We start from the raw sequence: 14,087 nt of genomic DNA on the forward strand, positions 1-14,087 counted from the left end.
AATTCAGATCTTCTTTGAAAGTAGTTAATGTTAGCCTATTAAGCTCACGAGAATGCATTTATTATTAGCTAAACCATGTCATATCAATCATTTTAAGAAGGTCTCACTCAGTATGATACCATTAAATGTGTAGCTCTTTTTCTTTGTTATTTTCAAAGAACAACCTCAGAGCAACTAGCTATGACTTAATATTACCCTGCATTAAAAACAAATGGATACTGGGTAATGTTGATATCCATCATTTTGAGACTGGTGATAGTACATAATAGGCAAAGATTTTTTGACATACTTTATGCATTTAATTTTTGAACGTTTGTGTATTATTGAACTTTAGATAGCCTTCCTTGAGTGATCAAATGATGCAGAAAGGAAGGTTATTTTTTATTAAAACAATGTTATTTAATAACTAAATTGGTAAAATACCTTTTTTCAGACTTAATACAAAATACGACATACAAAACATTGTTTAATATCTTTAAAGCTTCCTATCATTTAAATGCAGGCTATTTGAATCAACATCTGCCTTGTATATGATCTCTTTGTTCTTTGAGATAATCTGAGGTCTGCTTACAATTTTTTTAAGTGCACTCTATGTTAAACAAACCAAGCCAAATATATTTGAAATAATGCCCAAGATAAGTTAAAAGGCCCTAAAAACACACTTGAAAAAATATATAATTGCTTTTAATTCCAATTTTGTACTATATTGTAAATAATACTTGTTACTGGTATAAATTAGTAAATAGTATAATATGTTTCATTATTGTAACCTATTGACATACTTCTGCTTCTAAACAGTTTGATACATGGAATATTCTCTATTTTAACTAGAACTATTTTAAACCAGTCATAAAATTCTTGATTTGAATAATAAAAAATAGGTATTTTTAAAATTACTTTAAAATGCTTAAAATACTAATTGGGCCAAGAATAAGCATGTATGTATATCTACTGTATTTTTTAACATAGATTATTTTACAATAATTATCAAATATATTTTTTTCAAAAAAGGAGCATTAAATATGTTAGAATGTTATAAAGATAGAGCAATGGGAGAAAAAATATTTTACGATGTTTTAAAAACACTTATAACTTTGTGTTAAATATACAATTTAATACAATGCTATAAATTTATAACAATTAAATTGCACACACTTCAAAAATAATTGGGAAAATGTTCACATGCGTGAACATTAAACACAGTACTTTTCTTCTATTCATTGAAGCAGCCTGTTCTTTTTTTGGCTTCCATATAAACCTTTCAGGCCTTTGAAGTAGTTCAAGAAATAAGTAGCAGAAATGTTCTTAATTGCTGAAAGCCCTTCAGGACTCTTTATCTAACACATCTAATACCAAAATGAAATCAAGACAGGGATATTTTAAAAATAGTAATGTGTCAATTATTTCTTATACTACTAAATATAGCTATTACTAGATAAATTGCTAGATACATTACTAAGTATTTAATGTATGTGTGAAAAGATGTCATTTTGTCCCATTGTTACACATTAATTGAAAAAAATCCTTTACACTAATAAAATCTCTATAAAGAGTAGTCTTCATAAATCATAATGTGGCATAATTCAGTTGAGTGTTTATGTATTTCACATTACACATATAATGTGTAAATAATCTAAAACCAAGCAAAATATATTTGAAATAATGCCTAAGATAAATTAAAGGGAAGAAAACTGATTTACACACAGCATTTTCAACACGTTTTGCGCAAGTTAAAAACATGGCTGAGAAGCTAGCAGTCCTATGGACTGGAACGATATATGAGTAATCAGGATCACTTTTTACTAGAGTTTTATACAAAACCAAATAGATCATGCAATGCCAAAGTACATACCCTTTCTCCTTGTTGTAAAGTCACCTATGGTTTGTGAATCTGTTCGTTCTAAACCATGAGGTTTAGGTCTTAAAATTTTAGGGCTTTGACCTAATTGATAAAAAAGGAATCTTTCTTAATATAGCTTTTTATTATCAAGATAAAAACCAGAAAAAATAATGACTATTAAAAAGCTGCAAAGTCCCTTGCAGAAAGAGATTACATTTTTGAAAGTTAAGCAAGTAAGTGACAGACAGCAATCTCACACTAAGATACATGCAGCATGCTAAGAGCCCATGCATCAAAGTTTCTTGAAGGAAGCAATTGAATTGAATGACACCAATAAATATGATGTTCTTGCTGAAAACAGTGCTATTAGCTACCATATTGGAAGGAGGAACAGTACAGTGATACTTCAACAAAGCAAACTAGCGAAAGGGAAAAAAGGTGAGAAGATAGGTTCTGTATGCCATCACAGCACAGGGGATGTGTTCTGTATGCCAACTTACAATAAAAGTATGTTTAATTATGGAAGTATATAAATATGTTAAACTAGATGACTCAAAAATATTTTCTTATCTACACAGAAAAACAGAACAATCAAAGAACAAAATGCAAATGAGAGTGGGAATAACTTGCTGGCTTTCTGTGGTCTCTGAAGGGCTAGAGTGGGACCTATCTACTTGGTCTCCAGCAGCCAAAACAGAGGCCAAATCTAACCAGCCTCTGGAAAGCTAGGGTGGCACTGGTCAACTGACCCTCTGGAGGGTGACATAGCATCACTGAAGTGACAACAAATTTGTCACATTTCAATCCTACCAAAATTGGAAGACCTAGATTTTAGATGCACTTTGTAAGATAGCCCATTTGAGATACTTGTTTCAAAAATTGTTGCCTGTGACGCACTGTTTTTCCTGCTTAAAGGTTATAGAAACAAGGTTTTTTTAAATAGCATATAGAGCTTGTGTGGGGGCACAGTGGTTAGAATGTAGTATTGCAGGCTAATTCCGCCCACTGCCAGAGTTTGATCCTGACCAGCTCAAGATTGACTCAGCCTTGCATCTTTTGATGGTTGATAAATAGCTAACCAGTTTTTAGCACGAGCATTCAGAGGTCTGTTAACATTTTTAAAGATCTCAATGTATCATCTACTCAGGACAGTATGAAATTTCAACTATAATTATTTAATTCATGTTTATGTACCATTTTGCAATTATATTTTGTGTCAATTAATTTTTATATTAAACTTAGCACATCTCTGTTAAGGCAGGTACTAATAAAAGAGACTGATGTGATGTTTAACTACAAAACAAATGCTCCTTTTAATTTTATCTTTGAGGCTAACACCTCTATTATATTTGAAATCAATAAAAAAAATTTAATGACACTTAAATAAAAGTTCTGAGTAACTCAGTTATTTGATTGGTAGAAATGCTGATCAGCAGTGCTGAAGGAAAGCAAACTCTGAATTTGCTACCAATGAGATTTAGAGAAGCACCATCCCCAACATTTGTAAGCACTGAAAGATTAGAACAGCAAAAAAGCGTAAAGAACAGCAAAAAAGCGTAATTGTGATCAGCACATAATTCAGTACAAGTCAACGTAAAAAAAACTTTATAAAATGACATATATGCAAAATATGCTCAAATAATGTGTGCCTGCTCTTGCTAGAAGAAAAAAACTTACCTGCCTCTATTTTTATATCCAACACATTGGGTTGGATCCAGGCTTCTACCTCTACAAACAAATAGGAACTTGAATCTAGCAAATCACCATGCTAGAAAAAGGAAATATGGCAGCAATATTATCTTATTCTTTCTCTACTGCTGCCACTTCCTTCCTATACTCTTACATAAAAGGTGCTGCAGAGGGAATAAGAGAAAATTGCCACTCTGGTCCTTCTCCCATTTTAGTAGATCTCAGGAAAGCAAATAATCTGTGAGGTTGTTGATACTCTCTGAGCTTGGTCATTTTCTTGTAGACATCTGCAAGAAAACCAACTAAGCTCAGACAGCAGCAAGGATCCCTAAAGCTACAAAAAATCTCTACTATTGGTAGCAAATAATATGATTCAATTAAAAAGCCTGTAAGACATTGAGGCAGGGCTCTCCAGATGTTCCTGAACTACACTGGCATGGCCAATGATGAGGCAAGCTATGAACGGTAATTTTACAATATCTAGGAGTAATAGTTAATAATAATTCACTATTATTAGAGAGCCATGGTGGTGCAGTGGTTAGAATACCGTATTGCAAGCTAATTCTGATGATTGTCAACAGTTCTAATCTCACCAGCTCAAGGCTGACTTGGCCTTCCATCCTTCCAAGGGCGATAATAATCTCGGTAAGGACCCAGGTTGTTGAAGCAATGTACTCACTCTGTAAACCACTTAGAGTGGCCTGTAAAGCACTGTGAAGCGGTATATAAGTCTAACTGCTATTGCTATTCTATGACAACGACATGCATTCCTTTTACAGTGCTACATTAAAATATGTATTATCTATTAATACCACTTTGATAAGACACTGGGAGATGAAGTTATTTGAGAGACAGTAAAACTATGAGTTTGCCAGCTTCAAAAATGCTGTAGCTTGTGTGTTTTTAGGGGGCAGGGAATTTTGGTGGGTGGGGGTGTGTTTGGGGATTGTCATGTGTGTCCGCGTGCTGGGTCTGGTCTCTGGTGTTATGTGAATTTCATTGTATGTGTATCCTGTGTATATACGTACAATAACAAAGAATAAAATAAAAATAAATAAATAAAGGATTTAAATGAGATCCATTTAATAACTTATTTTATGAAAAACAAGTAACATTATTATCTATAAATTCTGATGATCATAGATTAATGATGCCTAAATTATTCCCAAAACAAAGATCTAATCTGCTGTACAAGATTTTGCACAAAATTAAAAAAACAAAATCTTAATTGAAAGTATAGCATTAACAATATTGCAAATGTGTTTTAAAAATTGCTGTGATTTTACTTATTTGCATAATTGGCTTACAGACCAAATTGGCTCTAAGCAGCTTACAGAAATTGTGTTAAAAGGAAGATACAAATCAAAAATTAAACTATGATGAACGTATTTAACACCTTAATAATAAAACTCTAAATTAAAATTGTTCATACTGGCTATCAACTTCTAATATGGCTTTATTCTGTGAAGGATAAACAATGATGGGAAGAAAATGCTTAGAGCAACTGGCTGCACACATTCATCCCTCACCTTTACGGTCTGGCTTCAGGTTCCTGTCCACTGGAGGAGGTTCACATTCTGCCGCAGGGACTGGCCTTCTAGGAGGGGTCTTTGGACTAGATCTAAATCCCATGTGTGCTGGAGGGGGCACTTGCATTCCAAATAGTGAAAAATCAAACGTGCCAGGAGTCATTGGCACATAGTTCGTCATTTCTTGGATGGGTTCAGTAAAACTGCCAGAATGGTGACGTGGAGGCGAGTTAGGGTTCATGGGAACGTAATTTTCATCCAGTTCTTCACTTGAAACACTTCCAACAGTCAACAGACTTTTATTTTTCTAGAAACAAGAGTTATGATAGCAGTAAATTAATCAGAATTCACTGACTATGATTCAAGTCATATGATAATTATTACATTACTGATCAAGAGCCTCTTCTTCATGGAAGACAATTCTTTCATACCTTACACATTTAAACATCCACAACATCCTCTGCCTTTTCATCCTATTATGTGTTTTTCACCTTTCTACACATTTTGCAAGATATTTATCTGCTGAATTATTTCCAAGCTCCTTCCCTCTCCTTCATCAGGTTAATGTCCCATTATGAAGACACCTTTTTGTTACATTATAGCCAAGCCATCCTTTCAAATATTTTTCATGGGGTCTATTAAGGATCCCTATTGTTTTTTATTAGTGAATATGCACACAACCAAATGCTCAGTATGAAAAATACTGAAATACAAGTGGAACAATAAGAACTCAATGGGCATTTTCATCATCTTGATACAAAGCCTGAAGATGTTGACATTAAGAGCACCAACTTACTTAAGTCCCAGTAGGCATCACTACAGATCCCTCTGACCAGCAAATGACCTTTCAGCCTTCAGAGACAACATTAGATAATACTCAGAGACAACCTAGATCAGTGATGGCTAACCTTTTTGTCATTGCATGCCAAAAGTATGTGCATGTGCAAGCATGCGTGCCTGCATCCATAATGCAATGCGCATACAACCCTCCCCCACGCAGGCACATGTGACCCCCATGCACGCACTGCACCTGCATGCGTGCATAAACCCCACGTTCCACGCACCTCTTCGCAAGCACGCGCACCTTCCCCGCGCACCCACCCCTTGCACATGCGTGACAAGATACCAGACAATCAGCTGGCTGGTGGGAGGCGCATGTGCATGCACAGTGGATCTGTTCCGGCCGACGGCTCGTGTGCCGGCAGAAATGGCTCTGCGTACCACTTCCAGCACATGTGCCATAGGTTCACCATCATGGACCTAGATATTCCATGTGCAATAGATTGAGATACCATATTTTTAATATACGAAGTCACAAGATCAGAATAAGAACTCTCTTAAAGAATTTCTGGTTGTAGAGAGCTTAAGTTTAACCCTCTTTATGAGAATTCTTGTTCTGATCTTGTGACTTCACATATTAAAAAATATGGAGTCTCAATTTACTACACAGGAAGTATCTAGGTTGTCTCTGATTAAGCAAAACAATAAAGCCAATGATTGATGTATTATTTTTAGTGCAAAGTTTGATGTTTGATATTCAGCATAAAGTTTCTTTCTTGATTTGAATAGTAAGTAGACTGGCATTTTATAAACTTTTTTTTTCTCCTTGTCAAATCAAAATAATACTTACAAAGTGGTTATGGAAGCCTTCCAGTGAGCTTGATCTATCATTTGGAAATGTTCGTGGAACAAAATAGCAGTCTTGACAACTAAGGTCTAAAACAAGGGAGACGAAAGCAAATGTTTTTCCCTGTTTCTCAGCAATGACATAAAATCACACAATTAAGTGCAACTAGTAAAAATGGAAAATTCTGTATAATCACTTTCTGTAACAGCCTTTCCACATTTGTTATGTTTTGGATATATTCACATAAAGTTCACTTGATTGGAAATAATGGGAGTTGAAGCACAATGTAGCTATAGCTGAGGGAAGGGCTGGAAGAACCAGCCCATGTGTCTACTTATAGCTAAGTATAGTAACAAGCATGCCCTTTTTCATGTTGCATTACAATAATATTAACTTCACCTAATTTCAAGCCCCTGACTAAAATTAAGATAAGTCACCCTTAGATTATTAATCTAGGGATTAGTGTTTTTCCTCTTATTTCAAAACCATTTAAAGTTAGCTTCAAAATAGGCAAAATTTCTAGCCACTGTACATTTCGGCCAACTTCAAGGTTAAGTAATAGCCTTATAACTCAGTAACAGGAAAATTCGCTATGTCACAGTTTAAAAATGCAAAGCGAGCCAATGCTCAACCTAGAAGTAAGCAGTGAACAAATAAATCAGACTTAAAAGGGAAAGAGAAATATTCCCTCCTGTCCTTCTTTTAAGCTAGTTTGTTCTGTTTTTTTTCATTTTAACTGCCAGTTTTGGCTCTTCTGCATGTGCCAACCTCCCCCTTAATCCCATACCATCCTCATGATTTCATAATTATTCATAATATTTATAAAGATTTCAAATGTTACGAAGTTGCAAGGGATAAACCTAAATATCTAAGAGATACTGTCCAAGCTCATGCCTTTTTATACAACCTAAACCTTAGTCATTCCAACAGAAGCAGAAGAAAGCTGAAAGCCGCAACATTCAAAAGGACTAAATAGCCCAATCCTGATTTATAGACACTAAAATGATTAAGGCATACTTGCAATAGTAAAAGATGAATACCACAATAGCAATTTTCAGATTAAAAAGAGTTTGAACTATGAAAGCCATCTTGCTTCATGATTGGTTTACATCATAAATAGCATGCAGGTTCAAAAGCAGAGGTGTCAAACTGGTGCCCCACAGGCCTGATGTGTCACATGCAGGCCACGCCCACCTCAGCTCCGAAAATGGGGAAAATGTCATGAAATGTTACATCGTGGCAACGTGATGCCACAACTTTTGACACCCATGCTCAAAATGATTTGAAGCCAAGGGCAGGTAGCCCTGTTGCAAGTTAGGCCTGATTTTTTAAAATTTCCTTAGGAACACAGATACCATGATAGTGCAATGATGACATAAAAGGAACTCTTTTTATAGGTTAGGAAATTAATTAAAATAAATGTATCAAGTCAAGCACAATTTTTACCCACCCATTACTATATAGCAAAAAAGCATAGTAAACATGCATGCATATTTCTGTTTTGGTACTGAAATTTGGCAGTACAAGAGGGCTTCATCTAATCCATAATGTAGGATATCCATGTTGTGGTAGCCCTAAGAGATGTCTCTCTTAATAATCTATAACAAAAGGCAGTGCAAAAAGAAAATCAAGGACATATACAATAGTCAAGATAACTCACTCAATCAAAGTAAACTCTTGCTGATTTCAGCAAATTCAGCTTCTCATAACATCAATCACCTATTTACAGTATGCACCCTCAAACACCCATGATTTTGATTATCTGATTTCCTTTTATCAATATATGAATGTGTATATAAATTTATACCTACTAAATAATAATACAATGGAGATCTTAATATTAAGTATTAACTACTCAGTGATAATATTAAGTACTGCTTTGATATGAATGCAGCAGTACTTTTTTATATTATATTTAATGTTGGGTGAAAAATTAAATAATTTTAAACTTGCAATAGTGACATCTTAAAATGCTTTTAATATTGATAAATTTTTACTTTTACTTTTTTATCAATACTCTGAGCTTTCTAAATAATAGAACGTTCACAATTTAAAATAATATTTCATAAATATTATTGAATGGAAATCTGCATGAAATAATATAATGTATCAAGATTTGTAACATCACATTAAAAGGAAATTAGAACAAACCCAATGATTTTGAGCTAACATCCTTTTCTTGAATCTTGAAATATTTCAATTAAATATAAATGAAATCTTTGATAAAATTTATACAATAAAAACCTCACTAACCTTTGCGAAATATATTCATGTCCATGGTGGAAATTGTGTTGCTGCGAGATGGGAGCAAGCTACCTGTAGGGATGCAGTAACTGTTATCAGTATCTGAGGCAGTACGAGAGATGCTACATGCCTCCACTGGAGAGCGATCTGAAGCATGATGAGGCTTTGGTGGACGTGGTGGAGGAACATCTGGAATAGTCTCTAGCTTTGAACCTTGAGTCAATGAACTTTCTGGAAAAGTTCGTGGAATCTGGTAAGTACTTCCAGGTGTTGAAGGAATATCATAACTAAGGGAGAAATGCCTCATCTGTGTATCAAGAGAAGAGGTTGCAGATGGAGTGCTGAAAACATGCTGTTCTCCATCTGTATCAGTTCCAGAAGGAGATGACTTTGGTAAAACATCTTGAGAATAACTTCGTGGTAGATTATAAAGACTGCCATCTACTGACACAGAAGCCGCTCTTGATGTGGGGGAATCATATACACTATGTTGCTGAAAATATCCATTCACTGTGTGCTTGTTTAGTGATTGCACAGAACTTTTATGGGAAGGCACATTATCATTACAATCTGTTTCAGAACAGGTGGATTTTGCTGTATCAACTGACAACCTAAATATTAAACGAAAACAAACAAAAAATAAATGCATTGGCATTTTTTTTCCAGAAACAAATATTTCCTAAAATAAGAAACAAAAATAGATAAATCACAATTCTGTGTTATATAGGCTTTAACTTTATACAGGTGAAACTCAAAAAATTAGAATATCGTGCAAAAGTTCATTTATTTCAGTAATGCAACTGAAAAGGTGAAACTAATATATGAGATAGACTCATTACATGCAAAGCAAGATAGTTCAAGCCGTGATTTGTCATAATTGTGGTGATTATGGCTTACAGCTCATGAAAACCCCAAATCTACAATCTCAGAAAATTAGAATATTACATGCAATCAATAAAACAAGGATTGTACATAGAACAATATCGGACCTCTGAAAAGTATAAGCATGCATATATACTCAGTACTTGGTTTGGGTCCCTTTTGCAGCAATTACTGCCTCAATGCGGTGTGGCATGGAAGCTATCAGCCTGTGGCACTGCTGAGATGTTGTAGAAGACCAGGATGCTTCAATAGCGGCCTTCAGCTCTTCTGCATTGTTCAGTCTCATGTCTCTCATCTTTCTCTTGACAATGCCCCATAGATTCTCTATGGGGTTCAGGTCAGGCGAGTTTGCTGGCCAATCAAGCACAGTAATCCCACAGTCACTGAACTAGGTTTTAGTGCTTTTGGCAGTGTAGGCAGGTGCCAAGTCCTGCTGGAAAATGAAGTTAGCATCCCCATAAAGCTCATCTGTGGAAGGAAGCATGAAGTGCTCCAAAATCTCCTGGTAGTCATCTGCGTTGACCCTGGACTTAATGAAGCACAGTGGACCAACACAAGCAGATGACATGGCTCCCCAAATCAGCACAGACTGTGGAAACTTCACACTGGACTTCAAACATCTTGCAGTGTGTTCCTCTCCATTCTTCCTCCAGATTCTGGGTCCTTGGTTTCCAAATGAGATGCAACAGTTGCTCTCATCAGAAAAGAGGACTTTGGACCACTGAGCAACAGACCAGTTCTGTTTTTCTTAAGCCCAGGTAAGACGCTTCTGATGTTGTTTGTTGTTCAGGAGTGGCTTGACAAGAGGAATATGACATTTGAAGCCCATGTCCAGGATCCGTCTGTGTGTGGTAGCTCTTGATGCACTGACTCCAGCCTCAGTCCACTCCTTGTGAAAGTCCCCAACACTTTTGAATGGCCTTTTCCTGACAATCCTCTCCTGGCTGCGGTCATCCCTGCTGCTTGTGCACCTTTTTCTTCCACACTTTTCCATTCCACATAACTTTCTGTTCATGTGCTTTGATACAGCACTTTGGGAACATCCAACTTCTTTTGCAATTACCTTTTGAGGCTTTCCCTCCTTATGGAGGGTGTCAGTGATGGTTTTCTGCACAACTGTCAGGTCAGCGGTCTTTCCCATGATTGTGATTCCTACTGAACCAGACAGAGAGACCATTTAAAGGCTCAGGAACCCTTTGCAGGTGTTAATTAGCTGATTAGAGTTGGACACTTTGAGCCTAGAATATTGAACCTTTTCACAATATTCTAATTTTCTGAGATTGTGGATTTGGGCTTTTCATGAGCTGTAAGCTATAATCATCACAATTATGACAAATCACAGCTTGAACTATCTTGCTTTGCATGTAATAAGTCTATCTCATATATTAGTTTCACCTTTTAAGTTGCATTACTGAAATAAATGAACTTTTGCACAATATTCTAATTTTTCGAGTTTCACCTGTATTTATTGCTAACATGCACCTATAATACAGAAGGACCTGAGGGGAGAAACTGCTTCTTGGCAAATCATAAGGCATTAGGACTGCAGGTATTTTTCATTCTTAAATTCAAAAAGTACTTGCTTTCATGATATTCTGTATTTCCACTCTATGTTGCTAAACTCTCAGCTCTCATACTGTTTATAGATTTTAGTCACCAAGGCTTCTAAGATATTTCTTCTTATAAACAGTCAATATTAGTTATCTATAGAGGATTGATTAATAACAAATTATACTAATTATATTAAACTAATTATATTAACTCTCATTAAATTGCCTTAAATGTGCTGCTTTATTATTTTTAACTATTTTCTTTCTCTCAATCCTTAAAAAATACTTTCCATAACTTGTTATGAATTCTTCAGTTTTGAAATAATGTAGTTCTTCAAACTAAGAAATAATGTTTTAAAGTTATATAAATTATTTAAGAAATAATGTTTTAAAGTTATTTGAAGTTACAGTTGAAAACCATTTTTTAAAACATTGTTTTTTGGAATGGGAATATATATGAATACAAGCCAGGGACAAAGATGCTGTTCAAAAGCAGCTGTATATACCACTTTGCTCTTAAATATGAATGGACTGACCATCCAGATACATATATTGCAGCATCCTTCCTTATCTTCATAAAATTATAGAATTAAAAATTGTCTTTTTCATCAAATCTAAACATGCTCATTGTAGAAATCCAAATTAAACCAACCTAACTTCTACTTGGCTATCTCCAGTAAGAGCATGTCCAGCATATAACAAATTAATTCGATTCACTGTTGCATTGTTTTAGTGTCAGGACCATTTCTAATGTAAAATTGTAACATGTCCTAAGTTAAGAGAAGTCTGTTTTTGAGAAAAGGGATGAGGCATAACATTCCAAACTTTTAGCAGGGTATGGACTATGTGTTGGGAGGGCAATTTTCTTAGCTAGGAGCAAAATGGAAACCAATCATGATTTTTTTTCCATTTCTAAAAGATAAACCCTTTTACTTCAGTGTTTTCAAAATGACCAATACATCTGCAAACAATGCAGCAATTTCTCCACTTCAAGCCACTCTGGATACATCAAGTAGTAATTATTTGCACTGCTTATGAAAATCCACAGCAAAATGCACAAGATGCACAAATACACACACAAGCTGATTTTTTTTTTTCAAACAGGCTTTAGAATTGTGGTTAACTTCTAAAGAGAAATCCCAAACACTCACTGCAATGGAACTTTTTTACTTTCAAAATCCTCCAGCAGTAAATATTCCTCCACTTCTTCCAAGATGAAAGAGCTGGTTTTTTGAGTACACGATAAAAATTAAGAGATCAGTGGTGGAAATTATTTTTTAACAGTAACCCTAACCCCTTTTGAAAAAAATATTTCATAAAAAGAGCAATTTTAAAGATAAAATATTATCTATATAGGCTGATTTTCAGATTTAATGAAAATAATACGTACCCAGGAGGTATCTTAAGATACTTCACCGCACTCTTAAGTAACCAGATTCTAGTCATAGTTGTTCTTTAAAAATTACATAGGAACTGATGGGGGGGGAAGCATATTCATTAAAAAAATTAAGTTTTCATCAAGAATGATAAACTTCAATACTTTTGGAAGAGAATGCAATATTGCAGGCTAATTCAGCTGACTGCCTGCAATTTGGCAGATTGAATCCCACCAGGCTCAAGGTTGACTCAGCCTTCCATCCTTCCGAGATGGGTAAAATGAGGACCCAAATTGTTGGGGACAATATGCTGATTCTGTAAACCGCTTAGAGAGGGCTGTAAAGCACTGTGAAGCGGTATATAAGTCTAAGTGCTATTGCTATTGTGGGCTACATTACTTATTCCATTCTAACCGTGGCTCTGGGTAGGTAGGTAATGAAAACTTTTTAAACTCTTAGAAACTACCCATGATAACTGTTACTATAGCATTTTAATGACACTTTTATCAGAAAGTCCAATGTTTACCTTGCTGGTTCAGGCTTCTTACTTTGACAATTGACTAGTAACAAGTAATCTTGTGGATCTTCATGGCTGGAGGCAGATTCTAATGGTGGGATATTAATTAACTGATACGGAGGAGGCAGGGATGGCTCGGCTTGTACAGATGATAGGGAAGTACTGACAGCTAAGGGTAATTCGGCTTGTGCCGGCAGAGAATTGCCAGGTGGCTTCACAGCATCTACAAAACAGAACAGGCAACCAGGTCACTAAATATTCTGATGATTGATTAATTGATTCATACATTCATTCATTCAAGAGTTATATGGCCATTCATCTTGCAGTACAGGTAGTCCCTGACAGTTCCTTTAGTGACCATTCAAAGTTACAACAGCACTGAAAAATGTGACATGATCATTATTCACAGTTACAACCTTTGTGCCATCCCTCTGGTCACGTGATCAAAATTCAGATGCTTGGCCACTCTTCCATAGTTATGACTGCTGCTGTGTCATGTGATCACCTTTTGCGACCTTCTGACAGTCAAGGGGGAAGCCAGATTCACTTAACCAAGTTACTAACTTATCAACTGCAGTGATTCACTTAGCAACTGTGGCAAGGAAGGTCGTAAAATGGGCAAACGTCCCATTAACAAATGTCACACATAATAACAGAAAAGTTGGCCTCAATTGTGGTCATAAGTCGAGGACTACCTGTACACAGCTCTAGCCGGCTAACGACAATGATAAAATCATAAATAATAAAAACAATAGAACTAAAAATCAAGGAAAACCTGACACCCAATTCCACATTTATTTCTATTCATCTATTCAATCTCTATTCTCCAGCCT

The 14,087-nt window shown here is 35.4% G+C and overlaps 1 protein-coding gene across 3 annotated transcripts in view; it reads right to left on the minus strand.

Moving 5' to 3' along the window:
* GAB1 (GRB2 associated binding protein 1) overlaps positions 1–14,087 on the minus strand; it is an 87,141-nt gene that overhangs the window by 5,618 nt on the left and 67,436 nt on the right. For 2 of the 3 annotated variants that reach the window (XM_026698096.2, XM_087936091.1), the window contains exons 3-7: positions 13,264–13,477; positions 8,939–9,540; positions 6,689–6,774; positions 5,059–5,365; positions 1,853–1,942 (exon numbers count right to left, since the gene is read on the minus strand). In XM_026698096.2, the coding sequence (XP_026553881.1) occupies positions 1,853–1,942; positions 5,059–5,365; positions 6,689–6,774; positions 8,939–9,540; positions 13,264–13,477 (1,299 nt within the window). Of the gene's footprint in view, positions 1–1,852; positions 1,943–5,058; positions 5,366–6,688; positions 6,775–8,938; positions 9,541–12,512; positions 12,585–13,263; positions 13,478–14,087 lie in introns of all 3 variants that reach the window. The other variant, XM_087936090.1, reaches the window with a different exon arrangement.

This window comes from Pseudonaja textilis, chromosome 6, assembly GCF_049901715.1.
Source record: "Pseudonaja textilis isolate UNSWEBS1 chromosome 6, rPseTex1.2, whole genome shotgun sequence".
In the NCBI taxonomy this organism is placed as follows: domain Eukaryota; kingdom Metazoa; phylum Chordata; class Lepidosauria; order Squamata; family Elapidae; genus Pseudonaja; species Pseudonaja textilis.